Source organism: Mytilus galloprovincialis, chromosome 2 (genome assembly GCF_965363235.1).
Source record: "Mytilus galloprovincialis chromosome 2, xbMytGall1.hap1.1, whole genome shotgun sequence".
Classification (NCBI taxonomy): domain Eukaryota; kingdom Metazoa; phylum Mollusca; class Bivalvia; order Mytilida; family Mytilidae; genus Mytilus; species Mytilus galloprovincialis.
Genome location: NC_134839.1, coordinates 39,334,001 through 39,360,793, shown reverse-complemented (window position 1 = coordinate 39,360,793; position 26,793 = coordinate 39,334,001). Strand labels below are relative to the sequence as shown.

The window sequence follows — 26,793 nt, the reverse complement described above, 5'->3', positions numbered from 1 at the left end:
GATAACAACTTTGAAGCAAATTTGTGATAAAAATTCTTTTGTCATACTGATTTATTTGTGCTTTCATGACTATAGGCCAATTTAAGCAAACCTTTTCCTGACGTTCTTTAACTTTTTTTTTGTTGGTTTCGTTAAATTTAAAATCATAATAATGACCATACTTTAATTATGCTTTCAGGGTCTTGGAACTGATGAAGATGTGCTGATAGAAATTTTATGTACAAGATCAAATGCTCAAATAACAGAAATCAAAAGAGTGTACAAAGAAAGTAAGAATATTTTTAGAACATTATTTTGAAATTAGAAGGGTAGCATAAGTGTAAGAAATTCAATGTGGACTGATTTTCTTCCTTAATAGTTTAAATGATAAAAAAAAATGGCCAAAAGGCTTCAAACACAAAAAACCACCTGACTTTACAACAAACAATACAACAAAATAAAAATTTCAGAGGGAGATAATTTGCATTATTCAAACAAAAATGGCTTAAGTAAGATTGACGCTATTTAGCAATTACTGTAAATTCAGAAATTATTGTGTGCATTTATTATTGGACTTAAATGCAATTTTTGTTTTTACAATATTGAGAAAAAATCCTTTTTAATTCATATTCAAAATTTCAAAATGTGTAAATTATTGCGTTAATAACCCTGTCACATTTTTCGCAAAAATACAAACATCACAATAATTTCTGAATTTACAGTACTTCATATTTGTGATTTAGTATTTACCTAATGATAATACGTCATACCTTACAGAATTTAACAAAGAATTAGAAAAAGATATTATAGGAGACACATCAGGACATTTGAAGCGTCTCTTAGTTGGACTGTGTCAGTCTAATCGTAGTGATAGTAATGAGGTTGACAGAAACAAAGCTCACCAGGACGCAAAGGCTATGTATGAAGCAGGGGAAAAGAAGTGGGGAACTGATGAATCTAGATTTAATGTCATTCTTGTATCAAGGAGTTATCCACAACTCAGGGCAACTTTTGAAGAATATAAGAAAATTTCAAAGAAGGATATAGAGGATGCTTTGAAGAGTGAAATGTCGGGAGATTTATTGAGAGGATTCTTAACAATTGGTAAGATTTTTAAATGTACACATTGTTTTTGAGTATAAAAAAATTGTGGTTTTTTGTCGAACCTGCGACTTTTGTCGCAGAAAGCTCAACATAGGGATAGTGATCCGGCGGTGGTGGTGGCGACATTAGCTAACTTCTTAAAAGCTTTATATTTTAGAAGGTAGAAGACCTGGATGCTTCATACTTTGTATATGGATGCCTCATGTTACGAAGTTTATATCAGTCATATATGTCCAATGTCCTTGACCTCATTTTAATGGTTCAGTGACTACTTGAAAAGTTATTTTTTTTTGTAATTTTGTAATAATGTTAAATTCTCTCTTATTATAAGTAGTAGGATAACTATATTTGGTATGTGCGTACCTTACAAGGTCCTCATGCCTGTCAGACAGTTTTCACTTGACCTCGACCTCATTTCATGGATCAGTGAACAAGGTAAAGTTTTGGTGATCAAGTTCATATCTCAGATACTATAAGCAGTAGGTCTTGTATGTTCGGTGTATAGAAGGACTGTAAGGTGTACATGTCCAACTGGCAGGTGTCATTTGACCTTGACCTCATTTTCAAGGTTCAGTGGTTATAGGTAAGTTTTTGTGTTTTGGTCTGTTTTTCTTATCTCTGGTCTCTTTACAGTGTAACCTGCCTAACCTGACACACTAGGGGGACCCCAAAAAAAATGTCAGATTTAGCAGGGTGTCAGAATTTTTTTCTGCAGGGATAGGCATATTTTGGGACCATGAAAATATTTCGGTTAAAGCAGGATGTTACAATACTCAGGTGTCGGATTAGGCAGGTTATTCTGACCAAGGATACGGAAATTTTTTCACCTAATTTCGATCATTTTCATATAACTTAAAAGTTGGTGCCCCTTTTCAAAAACAGATTGTCAAAATCTCATTACTGCATGAGTATGCTCCTACTCGTAGCATCAACGAACTTGTTTAACTGTTGCATCGCATTTACTTCATGATTTATCCTACCATTTTCCTAAAATCGATCAAGAGCAATTAAGGGAAGGCAACAGTTTAAGAACAAAATGATTTTAATGACTCAAAATCGTAATTTTTCTCAGTCATCGCTTACGTTTCTTTCGATTCTGAAGTTGAAATTCAAACCGGATGTAATGCGACAATACTAAAAGGAACAATTCTGGACTTATTCCCGGGATTAGTTTTGTTTATCAAATTCACAGGAACACATCGTTTTTTTAATATTTTACCTTCAATAGTGTAAGAATATTATTGAAAATAGTTGCACTTGCTTTATTTAGCAAGAAATCATTTTAAATTTAGGATTTAGTGTCAAATCTTCGAAAGAGAATTTTAGGCATGCGTATCATAGTAAACAAAGCACGTGTGTTAGTAGTGAAAAAAATCTTTTTTCTACGTAAATTAAATCAAGTTTTAATTTAATTTTAAATCATAATTGACAATTGTCTTAGCTGAAAAGTAATTAAATAATGAAGACAGTTGGTATTGAATTTTAATTTCTTTATAATATTAGTTCGGAGCTTGTGATTTAAAATAGCCAGGTATGAATTAAAAAACACAGGTAAAGAGATTAGCGATCATTAGCCAATAGCTCCCCTAGGCATTAATATAGCTATTAGGAGGGCCCTCAGGATTATAACGCTTTACTGGAGTGGCAGTTTAATTACATAAAATCGATAAGAAAACAACAATATGTTTAAAATGGCGATTTGAAACTCAATCTCAACGAAATGACCGAAATATTTCTGTTGAAAAATAAAATTTGACCTAAATCCCAATAAATGATTTAGGACTTTTGAGTTTCCAAATCGGTCATGTCTGGCATATATGACCGTTTCCGGACCCTTGATACTGACTATATTAAAGTTTTTACGCATATCATTATGAAAGATCTAGCCTCTACAACACATAATTGGAAAAAAAGGTGAATCATGTTTTGTTCATGGATAGACACCAAACAGTTAGGTATGTACAAGTTCTCTATCAATAATTAAGATTTTATTTAAAGATTAAACTTTTGTTTTTGTCATTAACTGAAGGTATATTTAGATAAGGAATTCAAATTTGACAACCAAAATATGTATTCTGTTATGGTGCTTCACTTTTGAATGAACCAGTAGTTAATGTAAAAAACAAAAATATTTCCATTGGCCATGAAAAGTCATATGACATTGATTATAATTTTTTCAGTGCGATGTGTAAAGAACAAAGCTGGCCATTTTGCCAGACAATTACAGAAGACAATGAAAGGATTGGGTACTGATGATGATACACTTGTCAGAATTGTTGTATCCAGATGTGAGATTGACATGGTACAAATAAAAGAAGAATTCCAGAAACTTACTGGACAAACTCTTGAACAGTTTGTGGCTGTAAGTAAACAGGATTTTCTCACTGTGTTGAAACCCTCGGCAATTATCTGCTCGTTGATCGGGTTGTCTCTTTTACATATTCCCCATTTCCATTCTCAATTCCATACATGTGTTAATCAATTTTCTTACTACAAAACATTAATTTCAGTTTTATCAAAATATATAAGTTTAAATCAACTGAATAATGGAAGTTATTTCATAGCAACATTGACTTCAAGACAAGTAAATCTAATAAACAGCTTAAGGGAATACGATACAGTAGCAGGGGCAGATAATAACGTTTTCAAAACTGTTCATGTTGTTTTCGCGACGTTGGTAACCAGAACGTTGTAATTTCGCGATGTTTCTAATCAGAACGTTAACATTTCGCGACTTTGCTTGAAAAGAAGTCATATTTCGCGGAATATTCACTGACGTCATAAATTTCGATTGCGCGAATTTCAAAAAAGTACCTGCTAAAAAATTGGTCATGCCGTTTCTAAAAGGCGGAGAAATCCGCCGAAAAGCAGTGAGATTAAAGGAAATACAATAAATCAAATACAATTTTGCATGACGAAATTGAAGAAATGGTGATAGACACAGAAGAGAGTACTGACAGTATAACATGGAAAGACGGAAGAAGAATTGTGGAGCTTTTTAGTCTGGCACTGAATAACTGCCAAAACAGCACGGCCCAGCGGAATCTGCTTAACGTAGAGAAAGAAAAATTTCAAGGAATTGGGTCTATCTTACTATTCGTTGCTTAAACTGTAACATGCTGAAAAACATTTTACCAATAACACAATTCGGAACAAAATGACCTGCAATATTTAATAATGAGTATTGGTAGCTGCTTAACATCCAGCGGCAAATATATAATTGCATATTTATGACATTCAAATGTTATTTTAATGAAACTTAAAGAATGAGAAAACTTAACGTATAAACCCGTGATTAATGAGAAAAATTTAACAAAATGTATGGCGCGTAGGGTGACCGAATCGGGTTTGGTGTTGAAATCCATACACAAAAGGCATAACTACGGCGTGTTGTACAGCTGTGCAATATTTTTCATGACGAGAACAGTTATTTTCAATTATTGATAATGAATTTGAAGTAAATAAAACTATCTTGAATTGAAAAACATCAGAATCAAAATAGTTAAGTTTGTGTCTTTTTTTTCTTTTCTTGTTTAGCATTTGGCAGCCTCCAAATTTTACAGAGAATTATCATTGTAAGGCCAAATTTAACAGACTATCAATGAAATAACAAAACCGACTGCATGTGCGAGACCCTCATTGGTGGACAAGGTCGTATAACACCACTATTCGTAAATAAAATAATAAATAAAGAGAGTGTCTCATCCTGTTCTAGACTTGAAATTAGTACATAAAAAAAAATAGCCGATTTTAATTCGGATATTTTAAAAACATAATATTGTATGTGTATGTAGAAAAACTGTCAATAAAAGTCCGTTAAAAAGATTTCAAAAAAATATATTTGTGTCGTTTTTGGTTTGAATTTAAGCAAAATATTACCAATAGATGCAGAATTGTCACACGTTAGTTTGTTTGTAATTAGTTGTATTCTTTTTGTATATGACACTGGATGTAATAGACCAAAACAAGAAAACGCCCGTTCAAATGCTGTTAAAAGGGCTTGTAATTGAATGGTGTCTTTTGGTATCATGTTCATCATATTTGTATTTTGTTCATTGTTTTGTACTTAAATCAGGTCGTAAGTTTCCCGTTTGAGTTGTTTTGCATTTGTCATGTAGGGGCCTTTCATAGCTTACTATGCAGTATGGGGTTTACTCATTGTTGAAGGCCGTCCGATGTACTATAGTCGTTTAGCCATTTGGTTTCTGATTGAGATTTGCCTCATTGGTAATCATACCACGTCTACTTATTTGTATAAGCATGTCCCTATTGTACTTCAATGTATTGAGAGATAAAAATTGAAGTATCGGCAAATGTATACTAATTGCAGACAGACAGATAAGAAAGTGTACACACGTTAAAACTCGTCGTATAGTTAGACGATCGGACAGACGAACAAAGTGTTTTCAATATAGCTCTACTTCTAGACAAACAAATACGCCAATATTCATACGTATACGCCGTAAAAAAGGTTATGTAACTTATCTATTGATAAAGACATCGTTCAATACTATTCTCTTATACTGGCTACTGTACTTCCTATGAAATAGTATATTACAACTTCATTTTCGGTCGATTTAGGCAATAATGGCATGATTTAAATTGCACAAAACAGCTCTTATTATAAAACAAGAAGTACTGATTATAATTCAAATTTGAAAGATGACTATCTTTCGAATGTAAAAAAAAGAAAATCAAAGTACGTCGGAACCTTTTAAAGTTGAGGATACGGTATCGGTTTTGTCATTGTTGAAGGTTGTACTGTTGTCAATTTATGGTATCGCCTGACTTAATGTATAGTTGGTTCACATTTTGTCATGTCAATAATGTTATCTATCCCTTTACAGTACATGAAGCAATTTAGAACTTATGTCGGACGGAGATGCACCTTTATACTTCTATCAGATTTTCTTTTTTGCCGTATATCTGATAAAGCAATCTGCTAGAATCATTTTTATAGTCTTTTTTTTTATATTATGAAAAGGTTCCTGTCCAAATTTCGTTTCGTAAATGTTTAGCAAAAATATTTTTCCATTTTATGATTAACCATCTTATAATTTTTTGTATGAACGCTTTGAAAAACACCTGCATATACTTGACATCGAACTCGTGTACGGCGGGAATGATTACACGACGTTGTTGCGATTAAAACTTAATTAAACGTAATTTAGCGCCATACTGACAGACGTCGTAAAAAATTAAGGTATATGGCTTTTATTGAAAAAACAAGCACATGGACCCCAATTTTTTTCTTTTGCAATCAATCAAGTACTGTTTCAAGAACACTCCGCCAAAATTTCAGGAAAAAATCAACGATCAAATTTTTTCTGCACTTCCGAAAAGACACAAAAATATGGTCAATTTCTTTATTTCAGATATAGCAATCAAAATCCGGAACATGATGATTTGATTTAACCTTATACTTGTTTCAGTATGTTGATGCCATGAATCAAGGGAATATTTTACAAAAAACCCGGTTAAGTTATGACTTTTCGTTCAAAAGTATTGTTACTTTCTTTAAGAGTCATTATTAATGAAATTTCAGGGATTTTCTTCCAAATATGCAAATTTCGAACCAAATTATCTCAAAAAGTAAGTCATGAAGGTACTTTTTTCTTAGCATATTTGAAAAGTACACATTGAAATTGACCTTCTATCAAAATTTTAAGAAAAAATCAACGAGGGATCTCTACTGTATCGTATGCCCTTAACAAGTGTCTAAAATACTTCATCTTTCAAATAGTTGGGTGTTCTAGAAAAGTACTGAAGTTAATGGATTTTCATTTTAAAAAAAACAGTGAGAAAAATGTAAGAACACTGGATTGAAGTAAGGAAATAACATGAACTTCTGGCAGCTATAGAATAAATACTTTATCCATGTAATTTTCTTAACCTTCAGCTCATACAATCACATTAAACTTCAATTTTGATTTCTGTGTGTAAATTGTCCTGCTGACAACTCTTCTGCTTTCAAAACATATTGACCAGATTTTTTAAAGCTGCAGTCTCATAAAGGTTTGTTCTCAAATTGGTTCTTAAACCCTACATACCAAGGTATTCACTTCAGGAGTCACCAAAGTAAACACAACAGTGTTAAAACTCTTCATGCAGTTTTATATATTTAATTGTAACATAGGGTAAATTTTGTATATGAAAAGTCCTATCAACCATTGTATATGCACATATCTATATGTACCAAATTGATTTTCATCTGGTCCTTTGTTTACATTATTATGATTATAATGTTTTTTTGGAAATTGTACGAATAATTTTTATATTACAGTCACAAAAATAATCAAGATTTGGTCAACCTGTTTTTCTTCGTCAGAATTACATCAATATTCTTTAAAGTCCCAAAAAAACCTCTATTTCACATTTAAAATTTTAAGATTATGCTTTATATTTCATAGGATGATTTAAGTGGAGACTATAGAAATATAATATTGTCCATAATAAATGGAGGTCCACCACCTGAAACTGCTGCTAAATGTAAGTACCAGTTCATCATATTTAAAAAATGTTTTTCTTTGTGTATTTGCGATTGCTTTTGTAAGAAGGGTGTTTGTGCTATTATTAATTTAAATTTGTATATGATATTATGGTGTTACATTTTTTTGGTCGTCAAAAATGTTTCAGTTTCAGGGTATTTAGAAAATATTTTGAAAGAACTTATTTGCTTTTTTTCATAACGTATTATGTGATTAAGACTACTACATTTGTATTATTATTACTGTCTACTGCAGAACACCAATATTTACATATTTTACAAACTTTCTTAAATTTTTGGAAATTTCTGGAAATACCAGAATTATTATAACCTGAGTGTACAACTTATCATTATCAAAACAATGTGTTATGTACAGATATATCTTTATTCAGCAATGACATTCCAATATATTGGTTTGAATTCATATCACTTTTGAAACATTAACAATTTATAGATATTATTTATACTTTATTAACTTAATTTTGTTTTAATTTTTTAGCTGGCAAAGCATTTGTAGAAGCTGTCAAAAATAAAACAGAAGAAGAACTTGACGAAGAAGTCAAAATGGAGTCAGAAGATGTACAGGTAAATTGGGAAAAGTTACCTTCTATAAATGCATTAACTAAATTTTATCCATTTGGTTTAGATTACAATAAACATTATCTATCTGAAAGCGGAAAATGATAACATTCTTACAATTTGATATTACTTTTGTCAAATAACTGTACATTCCAGACAGAAAAAAATGTGGAATAGATAGATATAGGAAGATGTGGTATGAGTGCCAATGAGACAACTCTCCATCCAAATAACAATTTATAAATGTAAACCATTATAGGTCAAGGTATGGCCTTCAATAAAATGTATTAATTTATGACAAAACAGAAATAGAAGATGCAGCAATTATAATGCTGATCTTCATCTCAAAAATCATAATGAGACCTCCAATAAAAAGCTAAACCTCCTACCCTTATTACAGGGGCCCTTAGTTCGTGTTCAAAGAAAGATTCATGGCCGCACGACTAGATTATATAAATCAGACAAACAAGTCAAAACAAAGTCTTTGCTTATTATGATTAATTCACAAAAGCATCTAGCATATAAATGCATGTTCCTGGCCAATAAATGAGAGTAGATTTAGGAAATTCTTGACATGACTTATTTGATTTATGACAAAATAATTTCTATGAATTAACTTTCATTCAGTGTCACCAAGTGTTTTCTATTTTCAAAAATTGTCTAAAAATTAAAAAAAAAAAATTAGATGAATAGGCATTTAAAAAAGAAATACATAAATATGGTGTTGTTGGTTGCAATTGGCTGGTTGGTGTCTGGTATGATAAATAGGTTGATATACAATTTGCCTTTAAATATATATCACACATGAATTTATGTTTATTTTTTTAATAGGAAGACCCTACTGTAAAAGCAGCTGAAAACTTTAATGCAGAAAATGATGTAGAAGTTTTGAGGAAAGCTATGAAAGGATTTGGTAAGATTATGAGATATTAAACTTTTTTTTATTGTAAGAAAAATTTGATTAATCTCTTTATTCAAAAATGTTTTATAACCAAGACGGTTTTATATAGATCTTACACAATTTTATTTCTCATTTCAACAAATACGATGTCTTATCCAAAAAGACATCCAAAGTTGATTAATTTATTTTGCTTTATTCCAGGTACTGATGAAAAAGCTATCATAAATGTCTTAGGATTTAGAGACAATGCTCAGAGATTAGAAATTGCCAAATCTTTTAAAACTATGGTTGGAAAGGTAAGGAAAAATATTAACTGTGAATAGTTCTCAACATATTAATATACATGTTAACAAATGTAGATTAGGGCACTTTACAATTACAGGATGCTGGTTTAGAATTTCAAAAGGTTGCACTTGATATGAATTAAACATACAATTTCTAACTTAATAATGCAGGGGCACATTTGATAATAACTTTTGAGATAACAATTACCATTCAAAGCAGTAAGAACATCAAGTGAGGTTTTGTCATTGCTGTAAATAAAACATTCTGGCATAAAGTTCTTCTTGTCACAACAGAATACATTTGATGTTGTTGAGAAAATATTCTTATTTTGCAAACTTTTTTCAGTCAGTTGCTCATTTGAACGGTGCAAAATTAAGGTCATTAATAGTAAATTCTTATTCTGAAATTGGGTTATTTAATAATCACAGATTACAACAAATCAGATCTAGAAGTACTTCAATTCAATTCTTTATTAACCAAATGTTTTACAACATATAGGTACATGTATAATCAATATATACTAAATATAGATTACAAAAATATACGATCATGACAAAACAGACAGAAGTAACTAAACATTTAAAACAGTCATGTTGAAAATAATGAGATTTCATGAATGATTTGTTTTACCAGGATTTGATAGATGAGTTAAAGGGAGAATTAAGTGGAGGACTGAAGAAACTATGTGTAGGGTTGTGTATGAGTTCACCAGATTTTGATGCCATGAATCTCAACAAAGCCATAAAGGTTAGCATACAACTAAAATGAATGTACTTATCTGAATATATATCAACTAGTGAAAATATTTGGAACATACAAGTCATATGTGGTTCCTTTACAGCACTATGCTAGCATTTTTCAACAGTTGAACAGTATGATTTCATGAAAAAAAATGCAATTAAGTCATAAGTAAAATGTATTGGAATAGGTGGAGAGAAACACATAGGATCCAGTAACATGAGTAAAGTATACTGTTAACCAACTTTTTTTGGTTGCTACTTTAATCGTGTTTAGCCCTGACTTTCACATTTTGCAGCAATTTGAATTAGGGATTTTCAAATTTGCTTGATGTAGTTAAATGAGAAAAGTTTTACATATTTGTGATGATTTATATTTGCATTGTTTTTCAACTTGTGAAAGACACAAAAAAATAAATAGCTTGCAAAAATAAGTTGTTTTACAGTACCATATTTATGCAAAATGCTTAGGGCAGATCTTCATCTTCATGTTAGCATATGCTATAATCATCATTGTGGAAGTTTTTGAATCTAGAATTCATTGATCCCTTTAATTGAATTAATCCAATATTTCACTGTACTTGGATATTTTTAACATTGGCTGTTAAAAATATTCATTCTTAAAGGTGGATGAATTAAACAAACTATTAGATCTGCCATCAAACCCAAAAAAAACTAGCTTCAATGAACCAAAAAAAGTATAACCAGATTTTCATATACACTTTATTATATACCTCAAGCAGATGTTTTTCAAATGACATAAAGCCATATGTTATTCTCAATTTATTTTATACTGAAATCATGGTATTTCATTGAAATCAATGTAATAGATATTTGAGTGTATGGTTGTGCTATAATATTTTGACTTGTATTTAGGGTTTGGGTACAGATGAACAGGTTTTAGTAGAAGTTATATGTACCAGGAGCAATGAACAGATAAAAGCATTTAAAGAGGCATATAAAAGATGTGAGTAGACGAAATCATTCCAGTTTTGAACTGATAAAGAATACTTTTATTGTGAAAATGTTTGTCAAGTAATTAATTCATATAAAATTGAAGCTAAGTTAGTAAAGGTTGAATAGAAGCCATTGTACAAATATGGGGTGAATGAAGTAAATGAAACAACAAATCATAGGCAAAGGAATTCAAGAGAACTGCATATTGTTACTTTCTGTACCTTTTTATTCTCCTTTTAGTGGCATTATGTTTTCCTGTCTGTGCACCCATTTGTTCCTTCCTCCATTCATCCGTTTGTTCGTTCTTCCATCTTCTTCGATTCAGGTTAAAGTTGTCGGTCAAGTTAGTTTTTAAGGAAGTTGAATTCCAATCAACTTGTAACACATGTTTCCTATGCTATGATCTTTATGATTTTGATTCCAAATTAGAGTATTGACCCAAATTACACGGTTTACTGAATATAAAAAATGAAAGTACAAGTGGGGCATCCATGTTCTATGGACACATTCTTGTTTATCTTTATTACACCAGAGATATCAATAAGAACTTGAGATGTGCAACTCTTCTTAACTCAATGGTAGTCTGCAGAACTATAAATAAACAATTTTTTTTTTAAGCTGTTTACATATATACCAAACAATATCTGATTAAAAGCAACTCAGGTCATGTAATGTGCAGATCTCACACACTACATAAGAAGTTTTAAATTGTTTGTTAAGGAAAGTTGCACATCTTGGTTTCTTGTTGATATATCTATGATGTAACTGCAGTGATTTGCTTCTTAACTGTTTGCTATATTGATATTTCCATATTGATATACGAAAATAAATGTAAAATAAAAATGTTTTTTTACTTCTTCAGTATATAACAAAGAGTTAGAAGCTGATGTAGCCGGCGATACTTCAGGAAATTTTAAACGACTGCTAGTTGGTTTACTACAAGCGAACAGAGATGAAAGTAAAGAATTTGATAGAAACAAAGCCAAACAAGATGCTCAAGCCCTTGTTGAGGCAGGAGAAAAGAAATGGGGCACAGATGAGTCGAGATTTAATGTTATTTTGGTATCAAGGAGTTTTGCCCAGTTACGAGCCACATTCCAGGAGTATGCTAAGGCAGCCAATAAAGACATAGAAGATACTCTAAAGAGTGAAATGTCTGGGGACTTACTCAAAGGATTTTTAGCTGTTGGTATGTTCTAGTTTATATTGTTCTCTTCATTTAAGGATGTACTTAGGTGAGGTTTTGGAATTTGTGTCAAATGTTCGGACTCCTAGGTGTTTTTCAATACAATACAAGGTAAAATATTTTGCCCCATAAAACCCATTTTTTTTTCACATAAGACTTAATAGCTCATAAAAGGTCATTTACCAAAATTTTAGAAGATTCTTAATTTTCTATCTTATGATTTGAGACACAAATAATACCAATGCAAATATAAGGTAAAAGTCCAAGTCCACCTTTTCCCGCCATATTTTAAATATTAAATATCTTGAAAAGGAGCTCCATGACCTATCAATACTTTTAGCTTATTTTGATCCTTAACCAATGCTCTACCAGCTTATATTTTCAGTTTTAAATTCTTGATTTATTTAATTTCACCTAAGTACATCCTTAAAGTAAACAATCAGATATAAGAAGAATCTTAAATGAAAGTACGTTTTAATTTATTAATTTGAAGTTATGATTTCCTCTCTTAGCATTCATTTCCATGATATGAAACACATAATGATACATGTGTAAGCAAAAGAAATTTCACTAGATAGATAGATAGATAATTTTATTAACCAATCATGGTGCCCAAAATTTGAGCTATACAATCAAATGAATTACAAAATAAAGCACAGAAAATGATTAGAATGATTAAAGTACATTTCAACAAAAAAACACATGAATACACATTTACACTAATTAACCTGATATAAACCAAGTTATTGGCAAACCATAGTTGTTATGGGTGCCACTGTGACCTGGAAAAATTACATAAATCTTTAGGATAGTTCTAGGTCTATGAATTCACTATGAATTGTCTTCATTTACACTGAGACCTATATGCTTAAATAAGTTTAATCTGATTTTGCATTCAAACAGATATTATTTATTAAAATGCCAGAATAAATGTTTAACCATAGAATTTGTAATTTATCAAACCCTGATTTTATCAAACCCAATCAGGGTTTGTTATACAACATGAAATGTTGTAGGCAAGGACCTCTATAAGAGTCTATGCATTTTAGTAGTGCAAGAATATTTTTGTTACCTTGGAAACATTTTAATCTGATTTTATGTACCATGCTGTTTATTATAATGTTAACTAATGTTTTGTTTTATTCAGTGAGATGCATTAGAAGCAAGAGTTCTCATTTCTGTGATGAGTTATACAAATCTATGAAGGGCTTGGGTACTGATGATGATACACTATGTAGGGTACTAGTGTCTAGATGTGAGGTAGACATGGTTCAAATCAAAGAAGAATTCCAGAAAAAATATAAACAAACACTGGCTATGTTTATCAGTGTAAGTATATGAATAAAAAGATTGATGGTTAGATTGCTGTTTAGTACTATAGCAACCTTTCAACTTTATGCAATAGTATTTTAAAACCATTTATAAGACAATTTTGTCATGATACAATATCAATATGACAGTTCTTTGTACTCGACATATCTGCAGAAACGAGATTTAAATACCTATTTACTAAGTGATAGTTTAGAGAAAGATTTGTAATTGAATCAGGATAGATAATTGAAAAGCACCTAGTGTATGCTGTTACTTCAAATGCATAGCATTTAAGGGGGTAGACCTTGGTTCAGGGAGATAACTCTTTAAATCAGTTAAGCGTTTGTAAAAGTCAAGTTCATCAATGTATTTTAAGCATTTACCTGAAACAGATTGAAAATAATCTATGTAACCTAAAAGCTTAGAATATATTTTTGAAAATGGTTGACACAAACGTACTGATGATTTTAAGAGTTATTTCCCTTAACCTAGGTCTACCTCCTTAAACAACGCTGAAGTCTTTGATTTGACATTACTTGGAATAAAACTCAACAGGCAAGTATTGTACTAAAGCACTACCAAAATAGATACAGGATAAAAGTATAACTAAACAAGGAAATAAAAAAATTGCAAATTCATTCAGTTTTTAAATAAGATAAATTTAGGTATATTGATTTTTTTAAGTTAAGTAATGTTTAAAAAAAGATTTTAGTATAGTAACAATTCAATTTTAATGATTGATTTTCTGTTTCTTATTAAAATGTTTAATTAAAAATTAATATGATTTTAAATTTTGTTAGTTTTTAGATTTTGCTACAAAATTTGAATTCAATATTGTATTTATATTCTGCCATATCTCTCTTTCATTCAGAATTTAAAAAAAATATAAGATAAGATTGATTTGTTCAAAAGCATATTCCAAAAGGAAAATAAATTTGAAGAAAACAATTCTGTATTTTAGGATGATGTCAGTGGTGACTATAAAGATTTATGTTTAGCTTTGTTAGGAGAACAACAACCAGCACCTGTAGAGAAGAAGAAAAAAGGTAATTTATAGTTTTTTAATTGTCCACTAAAAAGTGGAGAGACATCACACATTTTGATACATTGAACGACACTTTTTCCGTAAGCATCAAATATTTACTCTTTGATAAGGAGCCTGGCCATTAAATTATTCCCATCTTTTAATGCCCCATTTAAAGGCATTATGTTTTCAGGTCTGTGCAACCATTTGTCCGTCCATTTTTTCATATGTTAGTCCAGCTTCCGGTTAAAGTTTTGGTCGAGGTAGTTTTTGATATAATTGAAGTCCAATCAACTTGAAACTTAGTATACATATTCCCTATGATAGGATCTTTCTAATTTTAATGATAAATTAGAGTTTTTACCCCATTTTCACGGTTCACTGAACATATAAAATGATAGTGTGGATGGGGCATCCGTGTACTAGGGACACATTCTCGTTTCTCAATAATTATTGACATTTTAAATGCATTAAAAATATTAAAACAAACTTAACATGGATATTTTATAACATCATTTGTTCAAATTAGGCAATTACAGTTACCATTATTTAATGTAAAGACAAGTTTTTCAAAAGTTCATCTTAATATTTTAGAATATCCCCCATGAAGTCTTAGGGCTGTTAAAAGCTTGAGGGACATAAGAGGAACTCTTAAAATGAAAATATTTAATTTTACTTTAAATTTTTACAAAATTCTCAGGAAAATACATTCACCCATATCTGATTGAGTTGAGTGCCTTCCATCCCAAACCATAAATTTGGGAACAGCCCTTTTGAAAATATGTACTCAAATTGCCTCAATTTGTTCAAATAATTCATTCTATAGTCACAAATAGGAGTTTTTTTTAACAATGCTTATGGTTCATGATTTTATATTTGTTTTTTTCAGGATTTTTCTCATAAAGAATGGTGAAGTAATGATGTGGAACAGATTCCCAGAACTGTAATAAAGAGGCCCATTGAACTAAAATATACTAGATCTTAGAATAGGAAATATACTGTCATAGGGACCAAGCTTTAAATGTTAGATATAGAAACAGGGATAGTTTAAAGCTTTCGCATTTTAAAACATTATATGATATAGAATATATTATTGTACTACAGCTAAATTATGTTATGGATTATGAATAGAAAGTTGTCTATTTGATGAAAAAAGATTCAAGGCTTATGATGGTCTTCTCAATATTTGTTTACTAAGGCTACTTAGATCTGAAGAAAACAAAACTAAATCTTGTCATTTTCAGTATAATCTCCATCAAGAAGATTTCTTCAATTCATAAATTTTAATGGATAAAATTATACTTATTTTTTATTTTAAAAGAACAACAAAGGTACATAGGATCAGGGATCTGTTTTAATTTTAACCGATAACATAGAACTCTATTTTTTCATTTCTTTTATTTTTGGAAAAATAAGAGTCAGCCAATATCATTATAAGAGTATATGTTTTTCTCTATACTAATAATTTTCTGATAAAACTGGCGAAAAGAGACTCTTATACTTTAGGTTTTACTGTAAAACCTGAAATTTTACTTGAAACATAAGATATATTGATGGTAATATGAATTATATAATGTTCCTAAGGATAATAAATGTTTTATACTCATTTTACAACTGTAGCCATGACCTGCCAAATGTTTCTGATGCTGTTGTAGTTCATTATTTTTCCCCCCTTCATGTCTGTTACATATGTTTGTATGTAGCTCTATTTGTTTATTTTGCTTACCTGATCATGTTTTAATTGTATCTTTTTAATTCCACTACATAACTTAAAAGATATTTTTATATATAATGTTCCTGAAATAGAGGGTTTGTATTGATAGTTATTCAAAGACTTCAGATTTGAAAATATAAGAATACACTTTTTAATGATGTAACATTCCGTCCAGCTTTATTTTTTGAAAAAGAATAATTTTAAAAGCTTATTTGCAATTGTAAATAATTAAGTGTCATCATTCTAATTTGTTTCTGGGACATTCAGTCTTGTGTTTTGAATTGTTAATGTCTTATTTAAATTTTATAAAAGGTAATGAAATAATACATTTTGCATTTAAATGTTAGACAAACTTAAAAGAAAGAATTTATAAAATTTAGTATGTTTGTATTGTCGCATGTTGATTACCTTTTGAAATCAGGGACTATATGTTTATAATTTAAATTTCATTGGTATATGCCTGTCAAGACATGTACCATAAAATATGATTTTCTATCTTGTCTTCCTTTTCCGAACATCAATTCAATATAAAAAAAAAAAGAAATTTTATACTGTTATTCACATCAAGTTGGAAAATTGACAATTTTTTTTTATACAAAATTCCATTGACTGTCATCAAAAACATTGGAATTGTTTTAGAATGTTGGGTATTGGCATGTCATGTTTGATGGCAGAGCTTTTTTTATTCAGTTTGTTTTTCTAATAAAATCTTGTCTCCAGTTTTATTTGTAACTATCTGTGATAATTGTTTACTATATCTTGTAAATGCATGTCTTATTGTTAGTCTTAAATAACATATTAAATAAAAATAAATAAACGAGATGAAATATTTAGTTGACTGATCTTAGCTTTTTCCATGATATCATCTGTTCATTTCTTATAAATTCTTCCCCATTTATGAACCGTAACCAAATTTTTTTCTAGGACTATCTATCTGAGATATATATCTGATGCAATCATGTATTCTCAAAAAGGAAAGGGAAAAGGTTAAACTCAACCAAAACATCTAGAAAAATCTTCCTGAAGTCCAATTGCTTCAAAAATATGATGGTTTTGAACAATTGTTATATGAAGAAAGAAGATGTGGTATGATTGCCAATGACGCAACTCCCCACAAGAGACCAAAATGACACACAAATGAACAACTATAGGTCGCCTAAAGGCTTCAAATATTAGATATTAAATGAGAAAATAAAGATGAAAGAATCTAAATAATTATTGGTTTGATAATGTTAGGTTTGTACATGGAAAATTAGGAAGATTAATAATATATGTTTTGTCAGTAGCCAAATTTCTGACCTTATAACTGCTAATGCTCTTTAATTTTTATTTTCAGCTTTTTTGTCAGCCCTCCTTGTGTTTATGTGCATTACATATGGTGTTTTATTGTGTAATTAATAATTTCTGATAACATATGACTTTGACCTTATAATGGATATTAGACCCAATATTTTGTAGGCTATTCCTAGTTAGTAGCATTATTGTTATAGAGTGATTGTCATCTACTGCTGTTTCTCATATTTATTTTTCATTCTTTGTTTTGTATAGTTAGTTGTTGTGCTGTGCCTTTACACTACTTTTCCAGGTAAGGTGATGGTAGGCACCTTATAAAACTCTGTCCTATTTCTTTTTTACCTGTCCCAAATTACGAGCTAGTGGTTGTCATTGGTTCATATCTGTCATATTTGTTTTTTTGTAAATTGTTTTGTTCTAAATTGGACACATTTTATATTTAACTATTCGGTATGGATAAAGGCAACAGTAGTATACCGCTGATCAAAAGTCATAAATCAATTGAGAGAAATAAAAATCCGGGTTGCAAACTAAAACCGAGCGAAACACATCAATTATAAGAGGAAAACAACAAAACAACATAACACTGGAGTGTTGAGTTTTCTCATTGTTGAAGGCTTTACGATTTTCGACAAATTCTTACAGTCCACTGCATTTCAACTTAGGTTGATAGTTGTCTAATTGGAAATCAATCCATGTTGCCTTATATTTTATAGAGAAAAAAACATAGACAGGCAAACAGATTTGAATACTTTCCATTCGAAAGTAATAATAAAATTAAAACATATAACAAACATAAATGCACAATTATTCAGGACTTTTTCGACACATTGAATACCCAGATTGGCATTTAAAATCGTCCATGAGCAGTGATACTGGTTCAGTGCAGTAATTCAATGTGAAACATGCCGATTTTACCCTTTTCTTTTCACCGGGAAAATTTAAACTTGAATGCAACCAGTTAGGGGCTATACAACGAATTTGGAGTAATATTCTAAAAGTTATCTAGAGTATTAACTGACCAAGCTTACATGAAAGAAGCTGAATGTTGTCCTTTTTAGTTTTATCTGTTTTGATGTTTGTTTGAATTTTTTTAGTCCGTTAATTGTGTTGTAAATCTGTGATGTACGTTGATGCAGTTATGACTGCTGGATCCAATTATTGTCACATTGATCTAGTATGTCTGTTTGGATTGCCTACCCAACTTTGGCAAAAGAAAACTGTCGAAAAAGCTAATGTTTATATCCACACACCTAGCATATAATGGCAACTAGTATTTTAGGCATGGATAAATGATGAACATTACGCGCATAAATAATCATCCTTCTTAACCGATTGCACTGTACTGCACGACGTATAAACATGTCAAATGACAAAAAAGTACGATATTTTTTTTTATTTTACTTTTTCCTGTTACCGTTATATATTTGTGCATGAATTGTTGGATTAGTGGCACGTTTTTTGTGTGTTGATATGAGTTTTTAGTTGGTGTATATTTGTATATATAGCACATTAGCCACCTACTATGTAGAAGTGCGGAAATATAGAACGGCGATTCATACCCGTCGAAAGAAAGAACTCATACAAGTTGGAGGGTTAGATGTTAGACCACCAATTCAGCAACTCTTTTTTTTTTTTATAAAATATGTAAAAGTAGCCCTTCCCTGTCAAAACATAGTTCTTTTGATGTAATTTTTACTTTAACTAACCAACACATTTGCAGAGTTGTAGCTTTTGTTGAAAGAGACACATATGTACACTTTATTATATACTTATTTAATATTTCAAGAAAATCAGTTTTTTTTAGCAGTACTTGTCTTTCAAACGTTAGTATTTCCTTATAAGACTTCAAACATAGGTCAAAAATTGGCATGTATAAAGATGATACACGTACACTTCATGATATACCTGGTTTCAATGAAGTTTAACTTAAGATGACATATTTAGAAAGCTGCGAAATTTGCAAAATTTGGTTGAATAGATAGAGATTTGAATCGGTTGTCTGACAGCTATAGTTAGCTATGAAATCAAGTTTAAACCACCAAGTTCTTAGGTTTTGCCTGTACCAAGTCAGGAATGTGACAGTTGTGTTTCACTTGTTTGGTTGTTTGATAACGTTTGATTTTGTCCGTGTTTATGGACTTCCCCTTTTTGAATTAACTTTAATGTTTTTTTATACTATTTTTGGCCATGAGAGCCATGTTTGTTTACTGATTAAAGAAAACACAAACTTTATACTATATACCACACGGATCATTCACTAGATCAACGTTTGGTTAAAATTGGCTATAGAAAAAATCAAAATTGACACCATCAAGAACAGATTTCCTAAAAAAAATCAATATCGTTGCTCCAACTATTTATAACACGGATTTCTAGTCTAAACATGATATTATGAAGCCTTATTAAAACGTTTCTGAAAAAATAACTGTTTGCATGATTAATTTGTTTTTCTCTCTTTATTGTCTCTAGAACAGTACAGTCTAAACAAAACTTTTATATAAAAAAAAAACACAAAGAGGTGACCATTATATAAGCAATTATTTTTCTGTGAACATTGATTAACATTAAATTGTGTTAGTCTTATTTTAAACATTACACGAAAAACTTATTTGCTGTAACTATTCATTTTCTATTCTAATTTACAAATATTTACAAATTTATTTCAATAGGCATTGAAATCAGAAAGTTTTTTTTCTCACTTCGGAGACCCATTATGTTATTCTAGTATTTTTCCATGCATTTCCCCGATATCTACCACCTCAAATGCATGTCGTTCTGTCGCGGATTCGTCCATTTGGTTTTAAATAAAGGTCGTTTGATATGAAAGTTGTACCAGCTTGAAGGGTCACTAGAGACTGAAGACCTGTCTTCTTCATGCGTTTTCCGTCTGTTAAAACCTTTTGTACCACCATTTTTCGTCTTTGATAGCCTAACAATCGAAACTACCACCACAGTGATGAGTATTATCAATCCGACGGCTAAAACGGTTGCAGAAGCTGCAATCGTAAAATTAGTTGTCTTGTCTGCCTTATTTGACTCGGCTGAATTTAAAGATTTTGTTGCTGACGCTGATTTTCCCTGAGTTTTTGTTACAGATGTTGGCTCGGTTTTAGATATTTTTACCCGTGTTGATTGGATATGAATGTTAGATAACGTAGATTTGTCTGAAACAGGATTGGCTTTTGATATTTTTGCCTTTGAGGACTGCTGTGCAGAAGTTACTTTTATTCTTGACGGTGCTGAATTTGTTATTGCAGCTGGCAATGATGATTTTGGCGGTTCTTTTTGACTGGTTTGGGATATTTGATGTTTTGTTGTTGATTCGTTTATTCTTGACGGTGCTGAAATTGTTATTGCAGCTGGTGATGATGATTTTGTCGGTTCTTTGTTACTAGTTTGGGATGTTTGATGTTTCGTGGTTGATTCTGTTGTTAGTTTTGTTGAATTTGATACTTGGTTGAAAGATGGATGTGTTGTTGAAGGCTGAGTGGTCCCTAGCAGGTTGACAATTGATGAGGTTCGTGTTGCAGGTATTTGTGTTGTCTTGTTAGGACTTGTCTGTGATAATGAAATTGACAACGAATGCAACATGTTTTGTGGCGAAGATCTTAGTGTTGTTCCTTCGGGACTTGGGGTATAAGTTTGTGATGATGTAGTCGAAATCGATTGAAACAGTGAAATTGTTTGTTCTGCAGATCTTTGTATTATCTCTACCGGACTTGTGTTTTGTGTTGGTGGAGTTGATGTCATCAGGTTTTGTGTTAAAGATATATGTGTTACAGGCACGATCGTCGACAATTCTCTGATTGTTATTGCTGATGAATGTTTTTCGGAGCTTGTTTCTTCAGTTTGACCAACTGTTTCTGTTGTAGTTGCTGTCAATGACAAAACCAAACTATTAGATTAAATATTATAACAGTGAATCACTTACCAGGCTTATACATATGATAATTATATTCACAAGACATTCATGTTGTGTGTATGACATTCATCAGTGCCGATCGAATTTGAAAAGTTGAAAAGCCAAAGCAAATTACAAGTTCGGAATACATTTAAAAATTAAAAAACAACAACTCAAAATTGTACGAAATATGGCTAATGCAATCTAAGCATAGCAAAGATATGAGTGCCTCAAATAATCGTAACTTATTGAACCATTAATTAAAACAAATAACTCTGCAGGTAGGCTGTTAGCCTTCAAGTGTATCACAAGCCCAGTAGTCAGTTCTTCGATGATAACATGAATATCAATTTATATGGCCATTTTTATTAACTGTTTGCTAAAGAATAAATTATTTGAAATACTAAGGATTTTCTTATCCCAAGCATAGATTACCTCAGCCGTATTTGGCGCAACCGTTTGGAATGTTGGGTCCTCAAAGGTGTTCAACTTTATATATACTTGTTTGGCTTTCTAACTTTTTTAATCTGAGCGTCACTGATGAGTCAAATGTAGACGAAACAAGCGTCTGGAGTATCAAGTTACAAGCCTGGAGTCTGTTTCACAAAAAAACTTATGACTAAGATTGAATTGTTCTTGACTAGTATCACTACCCCAATGTCTCAATGTGATTGTAATGAAACAACAAACGGGTGTGAGGTATGACTCGCCCTCATGCAAAGCCTTGCTTTTTTCGTCAGGGTTAGGCTATACTTGCTGATTCTATTTGTTTATATAAACTGTTCGAAGATTGTATTTGTTTTTGTTTTTCCCCTATAGTTTGACCTTAAGCATCATTGAAGATACATTAATTCTCAAAAGGCATACCATGAACACTAAAATGTTTACCATGTACTGTTAACGCTTTTATTACCATTAGATCGACACTTCTGATGGTGCTCTTTTTCACCCCAAGCGTATCATCAGCCCAAATCAGTAGCTCATATTTTTTATACTGACAATACGGATATAGTTTCATTTAAATTAGCTATCATAAATCATTGAAAATTATTTCAAATTAAGGAATACATTTCCCTCATGCATAGAAAATTCCTTGTCCTTGTTATTGACCTTCAATTGCATAAGTGAGACATAAGTTGTCAAAATACATACAATTTCTTTAAGTTACTGATTTGCTTGTTCACAAGACTGTTTCAGTACCCAATCCAATAAGTATATCAGATTAGACACTCAAACAGAACAATTCGGGTTGTTTCGTTTTACTCTTTTGTTATGCTTGTATCTTGATCATCGCTTTTTGGATGACACAAAAGAACTAGTACCACTAAAATCGCATGCGACTTTCTTGGATGTTGAATGAAATCATTACTGATTAGTATACAATGTATGACACATTCTCAAAATAAGTACTTACCAATAGTACATGTTGCATTAGTATGATCCCATTGGCCATTGGATTTGCATTTGATTTCAACTGCCGACCTAGGCAAATATTTGTCATTACATGTCAGAATGGCTGCAGAACCATTTTGAAAACCACTAACATTCCACTTACCATTCTGTACATTAACTGGGTTTTTACACTCTGTAACATATATATATTTATGGTTTATATCATTAAATAATTATTAACATTCGTTTTCATAACAATAATGGCTATCTATAAGTAAGGGGTTATCACATTAAAACAACTTTCATCTTCTTCAATTTTAGATATTCGAATATTTTCCATGTACAAATACTTTAAATGTCTGTATACTTATATTCAATTATAACAAAAACCAAATAAAGTTTTATTGTATTGAGTTGTAATTTAAACTATTCCTGACATTTTAATTGTCCTTTGGAGTATATGTCGTTTACAAGTTGCACAGGTTACACTATTATAATTTGTACAATGCTAAAATACAAGTTATAACATGTACAAAAGTACCTCGTACATGTTATAACATATACGAAATATTGCTTAAAAATGATTTTAACCTGTACAAAATTTGTAAATAATAGTAAAGTAGAATAGAAATGCACGATTGATATTTATTTAATAAAAAGAACAATAATCAAAAGCAAAAGAAGGTGCATTATTTACAGCATGCACCAAATACTGCGTTTTCATTGTTTAGAAACAAGACAGAGACATGTGACACCTTGAGATGGGCAAAACTTTCGATTTTTTTCCACATTTACACCTACCAGACTTAGACTTACAATGCAAAAAACCGTGCCATCCACTCAATGATAATTCACGCAATATCTCTCTCACACTCACATCACTCATTGCCATATTTAAGGTTGCATATGAATCTGGTTTCTACTCAAGTATCCCTTTATTTTTTGTTCAACTTGCGGTCCTTTTTTATAGCCGGAATGTTCATTCAAATTCATCACCAATCCTTTAATATTTTTCTCACCAGCAGGGCCCCTATCAATGTTCGTAATTGGAATGATAACGTTATCACATTAAAAGAAAACAGTTAATCTAGTTTTTGATTTTTTTGGCCAAGGCATCAGCTTGGTTCTCCTGGCCAGAAAGGGCTCTCTTTTGTGTAAGCTTGATGTCAATATTTGAAATTGAAGTATACTAATATTGACAGCAGGAATATCTCCGACAAAAAGTGCCAGTAGATGTCATGCTTTTATTTGATTCATCAGCCAAGTTAGCATAAAATTGAGAATGGAAATGGGGAATGTGTCAAAGAGACAACAACCCGCCCAAATAAAAAAACAACAGCAGAGGGTCACCAACAGGTCTTCAATGTAGCGAGAAATTCCCGCACCCGGAGGCGTCCTTCAGCTGGCCCCTAAACAAATATATACTAGTCCAGTGATAATGAACGCCATACTAATTTCCAAATTGTACACAAGAAACTAAAATTAAAATAATACAAGACTAACAAAGGCCAGAGGCTCCTGACTTGGGACAGGCGCAAAAATGCGGCGGGGTTAAACATGTTTGTGAGATCTCAACCCTCTCCCTATACCTCTAACCAATGTAGTAAAGTAAACGCATAACAATACGCACATTAAAATTCAGTTCAAGAGAAATCCGAGTCTGATGTCAGAAGATGTAACCAAAGAAAATAAACAAAATGACAATAATACATAAATAACAACAGACTACTAGCAGTTAACTGACATGCCAGCTCCAGACTTCAACTAAACTGACTGAAAGATTATGATTTCATCATATGAACATCAGGCACAATCCTTCCCGTTAGGGGTTTAGTATCATACCATCATAACATATATGAGAAGAACATAACCCGTGTCATGCCAACAACTGTTTTTAGAATAAATGTGTTTAGTTCCGATGCAAAGACCTTATCAATGACTCAATATTAACGCCAGTTATATTATATATTAATTCCAGTGTTTGTGTTGATAACTCAATGGCTTGTTAATTGTTGCCTGCTGAATCATGACCATCCACCATCAGTCTCAGTGTTTGTGTCAGTAATAATATCCGTCTCTGAATTTGTTTTGTCAGTTTTAATTTCATTGTCGGTATTATGTTCTGTCTTGGTCAAAGGGTCTCCACTATCAGTATTTTCAGTGGATACAGAACTTGCTTCAAATATTGCTTCTAAGTCTTCTTCTGTTTAAATACCAGGTGGGAATACTGAATACTAGTACTGTTTTCTGACTATGTGTAATTTTAAAACCGTTAATGTGTTAAGTAATTTTGAAAACTATTCATCTGACCATTAACTGTATCAAAAAGTTTTCACACGTCAATAACAAAAAAAAAAAAAATGACGAAAATAGTATTGAGGTTAATGGCATGTGTTGTAATAATAGAAACTTATTTCTATTTTCAAATTTTGTACAAGTTAAAAACATTTTTAAGCAATATTTTGTACATGTTATATTCCCGTGCTTGTATTTCCTATCATGGTTTTTTTTATAGAGGGTTTCTGCTCACAAGGAAACTATTAAACCTAGAGTTCCAAATGGTGAAGTTGAAATCACCCCTTCGTAAATTTTACGGACGCCATCACGAGTTGGTTGACCGTTATGGAATAACCGTTTCACAGATGATATCGGATATGTGCCTTACTTCGTAACTACAATCCCCTTCCCTTTCATGAATGTGACCTCCCGAATTAGGCTATTTACCGGATTTGTCATAACATGAGCAACACGACGGGTGCCACATGTGGGCAGGATCTGCTTACCCTTCCGGAGCACTTGAGATCACCCCCAGTTTTTTGTGTGGTTCGTGTTGCTTATTCTTTAGTTTTCTATGTTGTGTCATGTGTACTTTTGTTTGTCTGTTAGTCTTTTTCATTTTTAGCAATGGCATTGTCAGTTTATGTCGATTTTTGAGTTTGACTGTCCCTCTGGTATCTTTCGTCCCTCTTTTATAACATGTATGAGGTACTTTTGAACGTGTTATAACTTGTATTTTTGCATACTAATCATAACATGTACAAAATCTCAACTTGTAATCGACATATATATAATTGTAATTTGTACACAGTTTGACTGTCCCTTTGGTATCTTTCGTCCCTCTTTTTTTTAACTTAAATTCACATATAACTCGTACAATATTTCACAATATGATTTTTTTTTTTTATAAAAAAGTACCTACACACTATAGAATTGGTATTTGATGACAAAATAAAGAAATTTATTTACAAAATATAAAATTACGAGACAGGAAAACTATATTGATACATGAATGGCAGTTTATTCTGATATTTCAACAGAACTTGACACCGGTAATGATTCTAATTAAATAAAAAATATTAGCCCCAGTGACTATAATGATAGTATAATAGAAATTGGTCACAATGACAATTCTGATAGTGTAATTGAAATTAGCCCGAGTTACACTCAGGTTAATACTGACGTTAAAACACCAAACACCAATCTTAAGTACCAGGACGCTGTCTGGCCAACAGATCCAAGCAGTATATCTCACCAAGAAAACTTTGGCTTTACACGACTTGATGGTTTATCGATAAGCTATGTTTGACGATACCGACCTGCTGATATGTATGGCCATCAAAATTAAAGAATTGACCCTTCGCTCGTTTCAGTGTGCAATATGTCTTTTATGTCATAACGAAGTTACAGAACAATATGAACGAAAATGAACTTAAACATAAGTGAGCACCATGCATATGCATAATGTACCAATATACCTTCTTGGTATAGATCATGTACATGCATTTCCCCACCCGTCTTATATACAGCAAATATGGAATGGCACTATTGATAAACAAAATGAAACAGGCGCCATTGAAAGAATAATATCAGCTCAAATGAAAGATATATTTCTTTTAAAAAGCCGGAAATGTCACACGCCTATGTATGGTCGTGACCCAAG

General features: G+C 31.4%; 2 protein-coding genes across 2 annotated transcripts in view; one reads left to right on the top strand and one right to left on the bottom strand.

Annotated features, from left to right (window-relative positions):
* LOC143063570 (annexin A6-like) overlaps positions 1-17,082 on the top strand; it is a 33,524-nt gene extending 16,442 nt beyond the window's left edge. The window contains exons 14-26 of the mRNA XM_076235783.1: positions 179-269; positions 757-1,083; positions 3,264-3,445; positions 7,494-7,572; positions 8,070-8,155; positions 8,981-9,062; positions 9,252-9,346; positions 9,969-10,082; positions 10,949-11,039; positions 11,892-12,218; positions 13,363-13,544; positions 14,488-14,572; positions 15,440-17,082. Coding sequence (XP_076091898.1) covers positions 179-269; positions 757-1,083; positions 3,264-3,445; positions 7,494-7,572; positions 8,070-8,155; positions 8,981-9,062; positions 9,252-9,346; positions 9,969-10,082; positions 10,949-11,039; positions 11,892-12,218; positions 13,363-13,544; positions 14,488-14,572; positions 15,440-15,453 — 1,755 coding nt within the window. The 3' untranslated portion in view covers positions 15,454-17,082. The remainder of the gene's footprint in view (positions 1-178; positions 270-756; positions 1,084-3,263; positions 3,446-7,493; positions 7,573-8,069; positions 8,156-8,980; positions 9,063-9,251; positions 9,347-9,968; positions 10,083-10,948; positions 11,040-11,891; positions 12,219-13,362; positions 13,545-14,487; positions 14,573-15,439) is intronic.
* Positions 17,083-19,988: 2,906 nt separating this feature from the next.
* Positions 19,989-26,793, bottom strand: part of LOC143063569 (protein mesh-like) — a 50,570-nt gene continuing 43,765 nt past the window's right edge. The window contains exons 17-18 of the mRNA XM_076235782.1: positions 22,876-23,046; positions 19,989-21,435 (exon numbers count right to left, since the gene is read on the bottom strand). The gene's annotated coding sequence lies outside the window, so the exon portion shown is untranslated. The remainder of the gene's footprint in view (positions 21,436-22,875; positions 23,047-26,793) is intronic.